The sequence below is a fragment of the Protopterus annectens genome, chromosome 3.part1 (genome assembly GCF_019279795.1).
Source record: "Protopterus annectens isolate FY-2018-M chromosome 3.part1, PAN1.0, whole genome shotgun sequence".
In the NCBI taxonomy this organism is placed as follows: Eukaryota; Metazoa; Chordata; order Ceratodontiformes; family Protopteridae; genus Protopterus; species Protopterus annectens.
Genome location: NC_056732.1, coordinates 1,080,959,275 through 1,080,977,581, shown reverse-complemented (window position 1 = coordinate 1,080,977,581; position 18,307 = coordinate 1,080,959,275). Strand labels below are relative to the sequence as shown.

Sequence of the window (18,307 nt, the reverse complement as noted above, 5' to 3'; positions counted from 1 at the left end):
CCGAGAGGGAGACTGGCGTCGACACACCTATCGGCGCTGACAAAAACTGTATGGACTGTACTGTCGGTGCCAATGAAGGAGTCTGAACCGAGGAGCCCTTCGGTTCTGACGCTGTATGAGGCACACTACTCTGTGCCGAAAAATTAGATGGCGCCAATGGACTCTGAACCGAATAACTAGGCTCCGAAATCGTCGGTGCCGATGAGGCCAAATTCGTAGTGGAAAGCTTAGGTTTTTTTGGTCTCTGTTCCATAGGGCCTCCAGCCGGAGAGGATGGAAGAAACTTAGATTTTTTATAATCATCACTCCTTTTCTTTTGGGAGCTAGAAGGAGATGAGACCTCCGTCCCAGAAATAGTCTCTGAAAAGGAAGATTTAAGTAGCCCCTTTAAAATCAGCTTATTCTTTCTTTCAATGGCAGTCCTATTAGTGAAATTCTTACAAATCAACTGTTAAATGAGGCACACCCAAACAATAAACCCATAAAGAATGTGCATCAGAGACAGGCAATTTATGGCCACATTCCACACATCTTTTGAAACCTGGACTGCCTTTTATATTTGTCATAGTAAAGAAAGGGAAAGAAGGGTTACCAAAAGGAATTACCCAAAGGTAAGGCCCAGAAAGATTTACCAATGATGGTAAAGGGAAGAAGTACCTTGTCAGTAAGAGAAGGAAAAAAAAACAAAAAAATAAGAGCACAAGGAGTAGTCGCTAGGTGCGATAAGGTAAGAGATAACTAAATAACTACTTTTTTTCCTCAAAGTTTAATCAAATTTTTGAAAAGATCAAAAATGTGTACTTAGCTCAAGAGAAGTAGCCTGACATGACCTAACTGTGACGCGGCAAACGAAATCTGGGGTAACAAGGAGAGGGGAATTATGGGTAAGAGTTTAGCTCGAGAGTTTGTGGCTGACGTGAGCTTGGAAAATGGCCTGCTCGGTTCCAAGGTCGGAACCGATACCCATGCGTAAGGAATGAACGAGGATTAACATCATCAGATCGATGTGTAACATAATAAAATTAAATAGTATCAACTGTAAAGACACATTTGAAATATGGTAAACTGTTTCTAACCATGTCACGCTGAGGAATAGTTTTATTTGTAACTGCTGCTGGAAGTATTGATTTCTTGTGGATTGCAGTGCTGCTACAGCTGTTTTTATATATTTTTAAAGGGTCTTCTTTCAATGCCTCGAGATGCATCGGACAGAGAAGAGACTGCCAAATTTTTTATCTGGATATTTTTTGTTTCCAGTTAATGCTTGCTAGCATTTTTTAATGAATTCTGATTCTGACTCTTACTTTGAAAGAGTGTACTAGGTTTTTTTTGAAGATTGCTGGGGTGAAAATTTAGGTGGAATGCTTTGTTTCTTCACATCATTCTTCTTATGCTGCTGTGAAATGAACAGATATAAATCATGTGTGTAGTTTAGAGTTTATTTTGTGATACTACATGTATAATGTGAAGCACACACAGTCAGTCTACATACAAGATACAACCTGGGCCACTTTCTCTACTATGTACACTCTCCACAGTAGCCCAGGGTGTATCTTGTGTGAATGTTAGCTATGTTTCCCTAAACCCAATTCAGCTGCCCTTCTATAGTGTGTGTCCTCTACCTTTATATTTCACATCACTATCTCAGTAAAGTATAACTTTCTTGGTTTTGAAAATATGAATAAAAATATGAAAATATCAATAACAGTTCTGATGCTGCTATTTTATTTAATGTACTTTTTCATTCTGCTTTGATCCTGCTTGGTTGCGTTTGTCTTCAGGGGAAACCTTGTCTACTTAAAATATGTCAACATCATACTTTTGAAGATAATTATCCCACCTGCCAGCTGGCCTTAGCAACACCACTTCTTCTTGTCTACTATCCACCGACCACATGATGTTTCATTTTAATTTTACAGAGTGAAGTCAGAAAGTTCCGCTGCACCTGCAGCACCAAGCACAAGCAGCACAACTACGGACACGACATTGATTACCCATTTTAAGAGATGCCATCTGAAGGTGGAAAAGAAAAAGGTAAGAGCTGTTCTCTGTCTTATTACTTTGGTAGTAAAACGTGACTTTCAACTGTTGTCATACTAAGCCATACTTTGATGAGATTAAGTACTTTTTTATTGTTTACAAGCAGGCCATGTCAAAGAAAAAAGAGGACAGTCTTCTTTACAAGTCACATCTGCAGCACCAAGCACAGACAGTGCAATTAAGAACACACTGGGGATCACCCCTTCTAAACAGCAAGCAGAGACAGAGATGCTGCCTAGTGGTGGAAAAGGTAAGAGCTGTTCTAATCATGTTTCTTGTTAGTGAAATGACGTTCAAGATAAGTGCTGTTGTCATACTTAAAGAAGGTTAAATATATATGTTTATTGTTATATAAACAGGTCCTGCTCAGAAAAAAAGAAGAATGTCTTCATTCCAAGGAGCTTGGAAGATGTTATTTGATTGGGTGATGGAAAGTACTCATGGTCCAAAGTATGCCTTTTGTAAAGTCTGTAAGAGTAACTTTACTATTACCCATGGAGGGCGCAATGATCTTCAGAGGCATATGGATAGAGACAAACACAAGATGAATTCAAAGCATGCTGCTTCTGAAAGGAAAGAAATTGGGGTGGTGACTACCCAAGCTCAGCAAACCAGCTGGGCTTTGATAATGGCAAAATCTGAAGTGGCATTTGTCAGCCTGCTTGCAGAACACAACCTACCCTTTACTCTTGGGGATCAGCTGCTGAAATACATAAAAAAATACTGTACTGATCTTGAAGTGGTAATGAAGATAAGCTGTGGAGCAACTAAAGCTATATGCATTGCACAAGATGTCTCGGGCCCAGAGTGTGAGGAAGATGTGGCAACAGTTTGTCGGAAGCAGCCTTATTGCATTTACTTGGATCAAAGCACTGATATGAAAGAGAATAAACTCCTTGTGATATTGGTGGGATATTTTGACCAGGTAAGTGGTCAAGTTGTTGTTCGGTTCTTAGACATGCCTATTTGTGCGACTGGAACAGGTGAAGCAATATACAACTGCCTTATAGAAACTCTCCAGCGATTCAACATTTCAGCAAGTAACATGGCTGCATACTCATCAGACTACTCTGAGGTCATGGTTGATGAACTCGATTCTGTACTATCACGATTAAAGCAGCTCAATCCTGATCTCTTCAGTGTGGGCTCTCTGTGCCATATAGCAGACCTATGCATCAAATCAGGTGTGAAACAAATGGCATTACCTGTAGAAGAGTTAATAGCTGACATTCATTGCCACTTTTCAAGTAACACACCACAGCAACAGAAGCTGAAAGAATTTGCATTATTTGTTGTCACTGAACCACCTCCAATTATTCATTGTGCCCGCACTCCTTGGCTGAGTCTATCCAAAATCATAAAAAGAATGCTGGACCTGTGGCCTGTACTTTTGTCATACTTCTGGTCATTTGAGCTCCGTTCAAAAAAAGTAAACCTAATAACACAGAGGCTGAACAGTCATGATATAAAACTGGTATTCCTTTTCCTGAAGGATGCTGTAGAGCCTCTCCTTACATTCAGTGCACAGTTGCAGGCCAGAGACATCCAGTTTATAAGTCTGTACAGTGATATCATAAAACTTGTGCAGGTGTATGCAAGCAGGTTGTTGAAGCCAGCTGCAGCTAAAGAATTTGTGGAGACTGTTTGTCTTAACAGTAGTTGTCTTCTTAAGGATGACAATAATATTATGCAGCAGATTCATGTTGGGGCTGATGTTGCAACATATTTGAATGAAAATGGCAATGACATTGCTGGTACTGCAGTTGAACACACCTTCTATAAGAAGGTAAAAGCATTTTATGTTGCAGTCCTTCTGGAAATGAAAAAGAATTTACCTTTTGGTGATTCTCTACTGCAAAACATTGGCAGTTTTTTGGACCCTTCCTTGAAATTACAGCTTGAAATTACAGTTGTAGAGAACATTGGAACTCATTTTGGGATTTGCAAATCAAGGGTGGATTGGAGCCAACTTATAGATGAATTTGCCATGTACCAAATCACTGACTTCAAGTGGCCGCAACATCAGCATAACAACAACTTTGAAACTGATATGTGTTTTCTCAAGTATTGGTCAGCAGTCCTACAAAGTCCTGTAATGGAAGAAATGCCTGTCTTAAAGCGACTCATACTAACACTCCTTTGTTTACCACATTTGAACAATGAGCCACAACGAGCATTCAGCGTGGTCCAAAATATTAAAACAGAATTGAGACCGTCATTAAATGTCAAAACACTCAATTCATTACTAGCAATGAAAATGAATAAAGACAATGACTGCTGTTCTATGGAGCAAACATAGATCTGTTGGTGATTACTAGACTAACTTTCCAGGGGGATGCTTTTAAGCCTAGCCGTTATTCAGGCTACAAAAAAAGGCAGCTGCAGCTTACAACAAAAATGTATCCACCAGGCCGTGCAGTCCTCCTGACTGAAGGCAAAGATGCAGCAGTCCTGTTGTGAGAGCAGCAAACATGGGCTACAATAGTATTTATTTTATTTTTTATAAAACATTTGCATTATATATTTCATTTTTATACCAGTTTACTTTTTACTTGTCTGTTGGCAAAGTTTAATTTGAATAAAACACAATTATTTTGGTTATATTTTTGTCATTTCTGTTTTTCACACTTTTATATTTGTCTTTGTGAATTGTGGGCTTACAATTTCCATGTTAGTTATCCAGATTTTGTGGCTAAATATACCTACTTTTTACAAATATTTGTCCAGATTTGTACTCTCTTCAGGTTGAGAGAAATGTATTTATTATTTATTTGACATTTGTTAACTGAGATAGTATGACTAGGCCTGTGGAGAAAAGCTCCACAATTTTAGAAAATTACAAGATGTACAAGTAAACTACAATATATAAGTATACAGGGAGTACATTGCTAGTTTAACTGTGATAACTTTACACAGAGACCTATAAGCAAAATTAGGAGACATAAGTATGCAGTGAATACATTACACGTTTATCTTGATAACACTTTACACAAAATTGTCAAATCTGTAAAAGTCTTGTCAAAGTTATACGACTTTTAGCATTATATAGTGTCACTGCACAGTGATAGGATATTTACACAATGCCATTCTTCATGGTTGAATTGGAAGAATACTTGTGCTGTTTAGTTCACAAGGGAGTAGAAAGATATGAGTAGTATAGTACATTTTTTCCAGTCTTGAAAGTGCTTAATGATAGTGGATATTTTAACATAATTGAAGGAGGTATAGGAGGGCAGAGTGTGTGTTAGACTGGGGTTATGCACACGCATAGCCATGATTTATTTAGGTGTTCTTTTAGGAAGGCTTTAAAGAGAGGTAGCCTAATGCTGGGAGGGAGGGTTTTACCAAGAAATGCTCTGAAGAATTCCATATAGGTTCGTACATAGATCTTGTGGATGCATTTTCTTTGTAAATTGTCTGTTGACATAGCCAGTAGCTGCGTGCATCCAGTGCTCATATTCAAACCACTTCAAAATTTATGTTACCAGTTTTTATCTCAGTCTACATGCAGAATTCATACGTTTTGTAATTTAGGTAATTACTAACATTTTAAAAATTGCGTGACCACTAAGTGAAACCGTCAAGAATAATGACAGCATTTTCACAAAATTTTATAAGATATAGTAGTGAAAACTATAATAATTATTTTTTAAAATGATTTGCTCTACGATTGGTTTCATCATTCCTGACTGTATTGGCATTCATCATCATTTCAGTAACAGAGAAATTTGCATAGTAGGTGTGAAAAGAGGAGAAGAATATCCCCATTCACCTAATGAGGCAGTGGACACAAGAGGCTTGTCGTGTGTGTTTGACAGATTTGCCTACTATCATTGGTTTTCCTTGAAGGGAGTTTCATTTCATTGTATGAGAAGTCCAGAAGCCATCACTATTGGCTCACTTGAAAAGCACAGGTAGAAGTTGGTTGAGTTTGGCTGGCAACAATGGTTCATAGGTTCATACTAGGCTATCTGCCCTAGGGCATTTATAAGCCTAGCCAGAGTGTGTTTGGCTTTCGCCACCCATTTTAAATTAATTTTGCTATGCCCTTTTTCGAGGTTAGTATACTGTGCCTCTGTCTAACAGTGACACAGAAGTGATACCCGGGGTAAACCTACGATCTCCCATCCACTCATCAAGATTCCTCTTGAAGAGTCAATGAGGGACTCTGCGTAACCTGGACTGGGATTTTATTCCAGAGTGAAGGGAGTCTCTGGGTTATGAATCTGTCCCTCCAGCATGTCCTATTTATTTCAGTGCTGAGGTTCAAGTCTCGAGCGCGTAGCTCGATGGGATTTGGATTTTCTGAGGTGCAGCATGTCCATTAATTCCGGGTTGGACATGGCTTTATACGTCAGGCACAGATCGCGTCTGAGCAGGCAGTATGCCACTGAGTAGAGCTGGAGTTTCTTTAACCGGGCAGCATATGGTATCTGTTTGAGCCCTTTGATCCTCTTGGTGAGGTACTTTTGGGGTCTTTCCAGTTGCTGCAGGTGTCTGGTAAGGTACATCCCAAAAGGGGCATTGTACTCAATTATGGGCCTGATGAGGGATGAGTAAAGAGGCACGATGACCTCCCCTGATCTAGAAATGAATCCCTTCATGATTAGGTGGGCTATATAAAATGTTTTTCTAACCACTTTGGCCACGTGGTTGTCAAATGAGAGATTGCTATCAACTTGGCTCCCCAGGTCCCTAATTACTTCTTCTGTACTTAATGGATTACCACTTATGTGGTAATTTGTGGGCACTTTGTTTTTGCCAAAGGGGATGACTATGCACTTTTTGGCGTTTAACCTGAGGCCATGACTCTGGCACCAGTTGTCTGTTTCTATGAGGCCTTTTTGGAGGATGCTTGTGTCAGCTGGAGAGTCGATTATGGCGCCCAGTTTGCAGTCATCTGTGAACTTGGTCAACCACATTCCTTCCGTGTTGACCTGTACCTCCGAGAAATATATACCGAACAAGAGAGGTCCCCGGACTGAGCCTTGTGGAATGCCACTTGTAACTGGTTTGGAGTCTGACATGGCTCCAGCAATTCTAACCATGTGGGTTCTGTCCTTGAGCCAGTTTGCAACCCATCTAGTGACATAGGGGTTTATATTTAAGCTGGTGAGCTTGTCTATAATGCCAGAGTGGGGTATTGTATCGAAGGCTTTTGCGAGGTCCAGGTAGGCTGTGTGGACCACCTTCCCCTCGTCAATGGCCTTGGTGACTGTTTCAAAGAAATCGACCAGGTTTAATAGGCAGGATCTGCCCTTAACAAAGTCGAGCTGGGTAGGATCCAGTGTCTGTAGGTCCCCAATATCTTTATTTATGAGGTCCATGATGATCCTTTCCATAGCTTTGCAGACCAAGCTAGTCAGGCTTATGGGGCGATAGTTTCCAGGATCCGTTGAGGTACCACCTTTATGGAGAGGGACCACTGTTGCTGTACGCCACTCTTTGGGTACATATCCTGTAGTAAGGCTGAGATTGAACAGTAGTTTTATGTTTGGGTTTAGCTCTTCTTGGAGTTCATGTAGGGCGCAGCCCAGGACACCGTCTGGTCCCATTGATGCTGTGTTTTTTGCTTTGGAGAGGGCGGCTCTTACCTGAGCATCTGAGATGTCAGGGGGGCAGCACTCTGCTGGGATAGATATTTGCCCTTTTGATGGGGAGAAGTTTGTGCTGAACCTGTCAGCTAGGATGTTGGCAATGTCTGTGGGTCTGGTGTATTTTTTTTTTTTGGGCCAATTCTGAGCATATCTGGGAATTCCCACCCAGGTTCCTAACATAACTAAAGAAAGCCTTGTGATTATCCTTAGTGTCCTGTGCAATTTTTCTCTTGAAGCTGGCCTTAGACGATTTTATGAGTGCCCGTAGTTTTTTGTTAATACTGTTCAGAGATGCCTTCCCTTTTTGGGATTTTGCTCTGTCATGTCGTAGCTTCCTCCTTCTATTGTATAGTTTGTTTATGGCTGGGGTCCACCAGACAGGACGTCTGCCTTTGGAGGATTGGGTCTTGGTTTTATTTGGGATTGCATGATCCATGCATTCCTGAAGGTGTTCATAGAATGTGTAAGGATTCTGCAGTCTGGGCCGTATTTCCCACAGGCCTGGGGGCTTTAAAGGATTCCACCTCGGTTTTGAGGAGTGTGAAATTTGCTTTAGAGAAGTTTTTCACTGTGGTTTTCTGGGCAGGAGGTGGGGTTGGGATGTGAATATCCAGTGAGATTAGTTTATGGTCTGATCTTGCCAGTGAGGGATACACTTCTGGTCTGGAGTATAGAGTCCCCATGTTGGTGATGATCAGGTCCAGTGTGTTTTCCCCTCTCGTGGGAGTGGTAACAAGTTGTTTCATAGCATTTGAGTTTATAAATTCTAGGAACCTTTGGGCTAGGGTTTTGGAGCTAGAGTAATGCTCCCAGTCTATGTTTGGGTAGTTGAAGTCGCCCAATATAATGGTGTTTGGAGAGACATTCATATTTTCCAGTGTTCTCAGGAAGGCTGAGTGGGGTTCCTGGGTTTTGGAGGGTGGTCTGTAGCAGGCTATAAACTGGAAGGCAGTTTTACCCACTGTTAGTTGCACATGGATAGTCTCTGATGCTTCGTACTGTGCCACCAACCTGGAGGTGTGGGTATCTTGACGAATTTTGATACTCCCCCTCCTTTTGTGGTTTGGTCCAAGTTTTGGGGCCGAAAAGCATGGTATGAGGTATAACCTGGTAGTGCTGGGGTGCTCTCGGGAGCCTTGAACCAGTTTTCTGTTACTGCACAGATATCGATGTTCTCCATGCTAAGGAGAGTTTCGAAAAGTGCATCTTGAGGTTTAGACTTCTGGCGTTGAGTAGCATTACTCTTAGTTTCTTATTCCTTGTGATACCTATGGAGGTGGGTTTGTCTTTTGAACCTTGCCTAAAAAAGGCACTATGGGTGTAGCAAGAGCCTTTGCCAATATCCGAAAGCCCAGGGGTGACAGGTGCAAGCCGCCCCTAGCGAAGCATCGTGGCTTGTCGAGCATGTCATCCCAGGCTGACAGGCATTGGATCCCCTTTGAATGACACCAATACTTAAGCCAATTGTTGAAATTCATCATCTTGTCTTCATATTGTGGCATTATTCTTGGTGAGGGTAAGATGCTACTCAAGGTCAGGGTCATACCGGCCTGGGCTACATGCTCAGAGAGCTCCTCTATGTCTCTTTTCATGTAGTCCAGGGAGGTATGTCTCAGGTCATTCACACCAGCATGGACAATGACTGAGTCATATTTGTACTTGCCTTGGAGTGACCTGAGTGCTTGTGTTATGTGGTGGATCCTAGCGCCCGACAGGCAGCTCACCATGACCTTCTTCTTGTTCAGCCTGGTGAGCGGGACGTCAGTGTGCCTGACGATAGAGTCACCTATTGCAAGTATATCAGGTGTGTTGTTTAGCCTTAAGGGCTGTGACTGTTCGGCACACTGGCTTTGTGAGCTATGTGTTGCACGTGTTTTGTTTTGGGGTAGCGGTTGCTTGAGTGTCTGCTTTGGAGGTCTCTGCTGCTTAGGCAGATTTTTATTTAGAGCCTCCGAGTATGTTTTTGTGTGTTTGTGTTTGGTTTGCTGTCGTGGTAGGTCTATGTGAGACTGGAATTTTAGTGAGTGTGGATGTTCATTGTGCATACAGCTGCAGTCATAACAGATGGGTTTTCCTGCCGTCAGGCGGGTCCTCGGTCGGCCGAATTCCAAAGTCTAGGTCCGGCGTCGGATGTCGTCGCTTCTTCCCTGACGTCAGTGCGACAGGGGTATAAAAGAACCAGCCGACGCCATTTTCTTCAGTCTTTCTTGCCACGCGGTGCCCGAAGCAGAAGCAGTTCGCAAGTGCCGGTCGGCCAGCTCCTGAGATTACGAATATTTTTCACCCGAAGTCTTCTTGAAAGCTAAGTACTCCATTGGGGAAACTTTTCTTGCCTCAGACCGATGTCAGACAAAGTTAATAATTGCATTTCATGTGGGAAGCAAATACCGCATAAGGATTTCCATTCCCTCTGCATTCCTTGCTTAGGCCCAGACCACGACGTCTCGGCCTGTCGTTTTTGTGCTACATTCAACAGACCCACTATTAAGCATCTGGCGGAGTTCGACCAACACTATTTTGGCAAAAAGTTTAATTACATTATGTCGTCGGATACTCTGACTCCAGTTTTGAGTAAAAGACGCAAAGATAAGGACCGACATACGAGGTCCGTGACTTCTACCGACACCACGCTAAAGCCGACTACAGGTGCTCCGGTTCTCAGCGAGGCACCTACGCAGCCCCTGACTACCGATGATACTTCATTAGCAGTGTCTTCTGTGCCCGAGGTCGCTGGCTCTTCGGCCCACACTCCGACTACAGATACCGAAGCCACTCTTGGCGGGGAAACTCAGAGTTTAGACAGGCCTGCCACCTCTCAAGGTGTCTTCAGGCCTTCTTCTTTTTCCATTAAGGCTTTCACTAAATCTAAAGCAGCCATGCATACTAAAAGACAAGCTGCACAGGGCTCCTGTCAAGGCCCCATGCCTAAAAAGCAGATGCTCAAAATGGCTGAGGATTTGATTACTCTTATCAGGGGTTCTCAACCCCCCTCGGACAAAAGTCCCAGAGTGGAGGAAGAATACCCTTCCTCGGACCAGGCCTCCATTACTTCAGAACATTCTGAAGACCAGGAACATTTATACTCCCCTTTTGAAGATTCTGATGCAGAGGAGTCCATTCCCTCTGTCTCCCCCCCGAGGACTACTCTTTTGTGGAAACCTTGCATACCTTGAGGGAACACTTCCACTGGGAAGGCCAAGATTACTCAGACTCCAAGAAAAGGCTCAGGGATTTCTTCTTGCTCCCTCAGCACAGGCCTCTAGCTATCCCTCTTGTCTTAGACATACTAGATGATGTGTATTCAGAGGCCAGCCTTAACCCAGATTCCTTACCTCCAGCTCCAGTCAAGCCTGACAGGTATTACCGGGTTCCTGATTCACACCAATTCCTATACAAAAGCCATGCGGCTGACCCAGAAACTGTTTCACAGGGTCCCAAGGGAATTAAGGCCTCCACTGCCAAAAATCCATTACCTTCAGATAGAGATCCCAGAGCTTTAGAAAGGTGGGGGGAAAAGGTATACACCTCGGCCACCTTAACCATGAGGGCATTAAACTGTCAGTTCCATATGTTAAAGTATCAACAGTTTTTGTTATCTCAGTTGAAAAGCAAAATGTCACAACCTGGACAACCAGACTTGAAGGAGTTGCAGGATTTGTTGCATAGTGCAGAGCAAGTGGGTAAACATACCTTGCAATGTGGTTTTGATGCTTTAGAGGCCTCATGTAGAGCTGCTGTTACAGGATCAGTCATACGTAGGCATGCTTGGCTCAAAGAGCAAACCTTACCAGATCATGTCAAAGCTAAATTACTAGATGCACCTCTTCAAAAAGATGTATTGTTTGGTGTTAAAGCTGAGGAGGTATTAAAGAAAATGGAGGAAAAGGCAAAATCAATGCAAACAGTGAAAGATTTCCTACAGGTACAATCTCCACGTTTCAGTAGAAATTGGCCTTCAAAAAATTGGTCCTTTCCAGCCACGGACAGACCTCAAAGAGGTAGATACAGGCGCCCGAGGGGTAGAGGGCAATCTCAAGGATCATTTAGAGGCAGACAATGGCAAGCACCTACACCAAGAGGTGGTGAGGATAGTTCACAGCCATTCAGAAAGCAGAACCAATGACTTTCCCCTTTGCATGCCAAGCAAGGCTCAAATGGCAGCACCTTTAGGCGGAAAACTGGCATTATTTTTGAAAAATTGGCATATTGTCACAAAAGACAAATTGATCCTGGACATTATAGACAGAGGCTACAGATTCCACTTTCACACCCTTCCAAAAATGAGAGGCATGCCAAACCTGCCACACAATCAAAGGGCAGAGGCACAAAAACAAATTTCAGATCTCATGGACATGAAAGCTATTCAAGAGGTACCTGCACAAGAACAGGGTCAAGGTTTTTATTCCAGACTATTCCTGGTACCAAGGAAGGGCAAAGATTGGAGACCTATTTTGGACCTATCCATCCTAAACACATATTTACTCGTACCAAAATTCATGATGCTCACATTACAGCAGCTTCTTCCCATGCTGGGCAAGGAGTCTTGGCTGGTAACATTGGACCTCAAGGAGGCATACCTGCATGTCCCAGTCAGACAAGATTGCAGAAGATACCTCAGATTTCTTGCAGGTTCAACCCATTATCAATTCTCTGCATTGCCCTTTGGCTTATCTACTGCGCCCACAGTGTTCACGAAATGCCTGGCATCAGTAATTGCCTTCTGCAGACTTCAAGGGATACAAATATACCCATATTTGGACGACTGCCTGATCCAAGCGGACAGCAAACACATACTTCTGAAACACCTGGCGTTTGTAATAATGTTGTTGAATTCTCTGGGATACACAGTCAACAAAAAGAAATCAAGACTAATACCCTCTCAAACAATAATTTTCTTGGGTGCCAGCTTGAATACAAACACCCATATGGCCTACCTCACGCCAGAGAAACAAGGGCAACTAACTCAATACTTCAGAAAACTGGCAACCTTCACCAGGCTGACTGCAAGGAAAATCCTGCAGGCTCTGGGTTTCATGGCATCTTGCATCCTGCTAATCCCATGTGCAAAGCTGCATATGAGGAAACTTCAATGGTACCTAAAAAACTTATGGTCTCAACACAGCCACAGTTTGGAAACAATTATACCACTGATTCCATGTCTTCAAAAGGAATTTCTGTGGTGGGCTCAAGCATGCCAAAGAAACATAGGTCTCCCATTCTGCAAGCCTCAAGCAAATCAAGTCATCACAACAGACGCCTCGGACTACGCCTGGGGGGCCGCGCATGACAGATTGGTGCATTCAGGGCAAATGGTCCCAGAAAGAAAAGCACCTACACATCAATCAAAAGGAAATGCTAGCAGTAATAAATGCTATTATGGCTTTCAAAGACCTACTGCATCCAGGCCAGCTATTGATAAGGACAGACAACACCACAGTGATGTGGTACATAAACAAACAGGGAGGAACCCATTCATATCCCTTATGCAGGCAATTTCTCTTTGGAACATGGCTCTGGAATTACAAATCCAGCTTCAAGCACAGTTCCTGCCAGGCAAGGAAAACACGCTGGCAGACAACCTAAGCAGAAATATGACAGATCCACACGAATGGAAGTTGCATCCTCAAGTTTTTACAAAGATAATTCAAGCATGGGGAAGGCCAGACATAGATCTCTTTGCCACCCACAGAAATTACCAATTGACAAAATTCTGCTCAAGGGCCTTTCATCCACAGGCCTGGAAAGTGGACGCACTCTCTTTCAGTTGGACAACAATGACAGTTTATGCCTTTCCACCTCTTCCTCTGCTTCCCAAAGTTCTATTAAAAGCCAGAGCAGACAGACCAAAGATGATTCTCATTGCTCCAGACTGGCCAAGACAACACTGGTACCCACTCCTGAGGAGCCTGACACATTCCCCACCATGGATCCTGCCTCTAATTCCTCTTCTACTGACTCAGCACAACTTCAAAACTCTTCACAATCAGCTGAAAACACTCAATCTAGCCGCATGGAGGATTCCTTAAATTCACAACAGACCCTACTCTCCAAGGAGGTGCACAATGTCATTTTGGTGGCTAGAAGGACTTCTACTAGAAAAGCCTACTCCGCAAAATGGAAACGGTTTTGTGCCTGGAATCAGAAAAAGGGTCAGAATCATGGAATACTTAATTTACCTCAAAAATTACAGTACCTAGCTGAGATGCTAAGCAGTGGACTTTCATTCTCCTCCATCAAAATCCATGCCTCAGCCATTTCTGCAGAATTCAACACTGATCCTCCTTTATTCTCTCACCCTCTCTTAAGACAGTTCCTCAGAGGGGCTAAGAATATAAAACCCCCAAGGAAGCAACCAGTACCTGCTTGGGACCTCAATTTCATTCTAGAAAAACTGACCCTGCCTCCTTTTGAGCCAGCTGCTTCAACAGAACTGCAATATTTGTCATGGAAAACAGCCTTCCTTCTGGCTATCACCTCAGCACGCAGGGTTTCGGAACTACAAGCCCTCATGGCTGTGCAGCCTTTCATCATTTTCCATCAGGACAGAGTTTCCTTACGAACCAACCCTTCCTTTATGCCAAAGGTAGTATCCAGGGTAGCCTTAAATCAGGCTATCCACTTACCTACCTTTTACCCTAATCCACAAAACAAAGGGGAGAGACTACTACATTCCTTGGACATTCACAGACAGCTTCGTTATTATATGGACAGAACAAAGCCTTTCAGAAAATCAGAGCAACTCTTTGTGTCCTATGCTACAGGTTCTCAAGGGAAGCCTATTTCCAAACAGATAATCTCAAAATGGATAGCCCACTGCATCCACTTTTGTTACTCTTTTCATGGTAAAACTGTACCTACAGGCATCAGATCTCACTCCACAAGGGCCACAGCTACCTCTGCAGCTTTCCTCACGGGGGTTCCTACCAAGATATTTTGGAAGCAGCCACTTGGGAGTTCTGTACATGCTTTCTCCAAGCACTATCACCTACCATTATACTCCAAATCTAGAGCGGGCTTTGCCACTGTAGTCTTGAAGGGCATCCTGGCTCCTACTAGTTCCACTTAGTGCCTACCACCCCTTTTTTAGCTTTGGGATTCTACCCATCTGTTATGACTGCAGCTGTATGCACGATGAACATAGTACAGTTTTGTACCTATCATAAATGTAGATGTTCGAGTGCTAATACAGCTGCAGTCCAGGTTTATCTCCCTCCTTCCCCTCTTGGGACATGCCTAATGGCTAACACCTCCTCATACAACCTGATTGGGGTATTCTTTTATGGTGTATTTGCTTGCAACTACTGTTTTTTGATTATATTGCATTGCATTATTACATAAATTTATGTTATGCCTTCCTTCTGGGGGCACCTGACATCTGGGGCAAGAAAAACTGAAGAAAATGGCGTCGGCTGGTTCTTTTATACCCCTGTCGCACTGACATCAGGGAAGAAGCGACGACATCCGACACCGGACCTAGACTTTGGAATTCGGCCGACCGAGGACCCGCCTGACTGCAGGAAAACCCATCTGTTATGACTGCAGCTGTATTAGCACTCGAACATCTACATTTATGGTAGGTACAAAACTGTACTTTTCCTTCTCCTCCTCCTGACTGGTTACGCCAGTACTGAGTTGAGAGAGCTTAGCCTCCAGTTTGGCTATATGGTTGCATATCTCACATGTGTTGGAATTTGTTGGGAGGAGGAGAGGGTTGTCTGTGTACATGAGGCAGTTGTAAAATTGCCTCAAGATTCCCAGATTCACCAGCTGGACCGGAGAGGAGATTGACAACTGACCTTTGGACATGCTAGAATAGTATTGGGAATTCCTTTATAATTGGAAAAAAAAGGGCCAATGGGGAACAAGGTACTCAAGTGGAGTTTGTGAGGGTGTAGTGCTTTTAATTTTTTAGTGCTGACTTATATAATTGCTTTAGTGAGCAAGTGCCAGGTAACTTAAATGCAATGTGTTACAGGTAACTTAAATGCAAAAACGACAAACAGTAACTTTCTTTCAAGTGAAACAAGGAAATAAGTACAGTAAGCAATGCAGATATCACTAGGGATCCACAGAAGCACTGAAAAGCTGTGTTTTAGGTGAAATTAGTGTTTCAGGGAAATAACAAACAAACAACAAGCATACAAACAAAGCTAGATTCAGCAGGCCTGGATCAAGTCTATACTACAGCAAACAAGGTGTACCAATTTCAGTAAGAAACAGTTCAAATATGCAGGCACTATAAGCCTTTAACCAGAAATTCCCAGCTCAGAAGGGCAGAGTCCAGCCTCTCCTCCCACAAGATTGCAGACCACAAACCTTCTTAATGTAAAATAACTGGCCTGAAGTCCAAGTGCTTAAACCAGAACTAATACGCTTTTAGAATAACAGACACTGAGCCCTCAATCAGCAGTTCCCAACTTAGAAGGATGTAAGCTACCTGTCCTGCAACCACAGCGCAGGCCACAAACCTTCCTAATGTAAAACAACTGGTCTGAAGCCCAAGTGCTTAATCCAAAAGACTTAGAATGATAGCTACACTTTAATCAAGTTTACTACCAAGCAGTAATAAATACAATTGAATACTTTAAAGAATGCCTGGATTAGTGCTCAAGTTATACAAACAAATCTAGATTCAGCAGGCCTGGATCTAGTCTGTGCTACAGCAAACAAGGTGTACCAATTTCAGTAAGAAGCAGTTCAAATATGCAGGCACTATAAGCCTTTAACCAGAAATTCCCAGCTCAGAAGGGCAGAGTCCAGCCTCTCCTCCCACAAGAGTGCAGACCACGAACCCTCTTAATGTAAAATAACTGGCCTGAAGCCCAAGTGCTTAAACCAGAATTAATACACTTTTAGAATAACAGACACTGAGCCCCAGGGGTGGCTCGTCCTATCGGACTGCCGGACTGCAGCCCTCCCACCTAGAAAAAAACAAAAAAAAATATCTGTTAAACAAAAATTTCACAAGCCCTGATCCTCCTCCAGACTGCCTTACCAGCAGTCCTGATAGGGACAAACAGGTACCCAGCAATCATTGCTGTGAGATACCAAGATTCTGTGCGGTGACGACCGCACCACACAGAGGAGCTCCAGACTGCTTCAGCCGCAGTCAGAGCCAATGAGAGGACTGAGCTGCTCTCGCAGGACTTGCAAGACAGTGCGCAGGCTTCAGTCTCCTGGTAGGTGAAGGAGCAAAGGGTGTGTGTGGATTGCTTCATCTGGTTGTTTACTTGGGCTTGGGCTGAAGGAGCTGATCGCATCGCTAGTGCTCAGCATCACTGATTGCTTCGTCTGGTTGTTTACTTGGGCTGGTTAGTACCGGGTCGCTGGTGTTCTCGTTTGGATTTGGGCTGAAGGAGCTGATCGCATCGCTGATCTTCCTTGGGCTGGTAGGAGGTCGCTGATCTAGTTGGCTGGTAGGAGTGTGTGAAAGAGCTGAACGCTGGTAGGAGTGTGTGTGTGGATTTGGGCTGAAGGAGCTGATTGCATCGCTGGTGCTCCGGGTCGCTGATCGGATCTTCCATGGGCTGGTAGGAGGTCGCTGATCTAGTTGTTTACTTTGCGTGGGAGTGTGTGAAGGAGCTGAAACGCTGATCTAAGGTGTGCGTGGAGCTGATCGCTTCCTTGGAGGACGCTGATCTAGGGTGTGTTTGTGTGTCTTGGGGGAATTAAGGGTTACTAATGTCTAATATGTTAATATCTATTGTCAGCAAAAATATATATTGTATCGAAAGACAGCATTACCTTAAATGGTTTAACGTTCAGTAATTTGTGTGTACTTGATTGTTCTCTGTATACAGGTGAAGTTTGAGGTTGGCATAGTATGTGATGGTGTGATGGGTTTGTTGTTTTATTGCAGCATGAGGTAGTTGTGTTGGATGTTCACTAACACAACTTTTATTATTTTTTTTTCAACAACGAACAAGTGTATCTATGCACTGGTGTTAACTGTAGCCTCTTTCTCTGTTTCAGTATGATGCTTAGAGGAATTTTTGCTATTATCTCTTCTTAGTTTCAAGTTCTGCCTGCATTGCAAACTTTTGGAGTGGACTGTTTCTTGATTTCAGGACTTTACAAAGCTCTGGTTCTCTTATGGAAGAATTTTACATTTTAATGCATGTGGCATTGTCTGAAACTCAGCATTGCAGATCCTTTTTGACGAATGTAGCCCTTAGTGGTTGTTTTTTTTTAATAAGCCATTATCTGTTTGTCATGGCCATTCTTACATAATGTTTTAGTGACAAAATAACTGAAGGAATTATGACTAGTACTTGAAATGGAATACACAGAATAGGGATAAATGTAACTAGACTATGTGGTGTTCTTTTGCCATAGTCTTTCAGTGGAACCTTTCTAACAGTTTCAGTATTGCAACGGCCTGGTTAAAATTCATTTTCAGCGCATTCTTTTCTGTTTATGGCTATTTTTCACTGAGTGTGAGTTGAGAAGTTGTTCAGAGTACCTTCAAATGCATTTGTCTGCAGCTGGGGTTGACAACATTTAACCAAGGGGTTAAGAACTTTTTGAGTGGTGAACAAATCCTGCATAAGTGATTAACAACTTCTCTTTGCACTGATTTCCACAGTTAATGTAATTTTAACAAATATTATATTTAAATAAATAAATAAATGTGAAACAGATACCAGGTATATCACTGAATACATTAACAG

At 42.9% G+C, this 18,307-nt stretch overlaps 1 protein-coding gene across 2 annotated transcripts; it reads left to right on the top strand.

Moving 5' to 3' along the window:
• The first annotated feature begins 1,908 nt into the window (after positions 1–1,908).
• Positions 1,909–4,613, top strand: LOC122798364. Of its 2 annotated transcripts, none has more exons than XM_044067224.1 (3): positions 1,909–2,034; positions 2,147–2,290; positions 2,400–4,613. In XM_044067224.1, the coding sequence occupies exons 1-3, from the start codon at positions 2,007–2,009 to the stop codon at positions 4,337–4,339; spliced, it is 2,112 nt and encodes a 703-aa protein (XP_043923159.1). In that variant the 5' UTR covers positions 1,909–2,006; the 3' UTR covers positions 4,340–4,613. The 2 variants fall into 2 exon arrangements, with proteins under 2 accessions (XP_043923159.1, XP_043923158.1); XM_044067223.1 differs by having other exon boundaries at positions 2,144–2,290.
• The last annotated feature ends 13,694 nt before the right edge of the window (positions 4,614–18,307 follow it).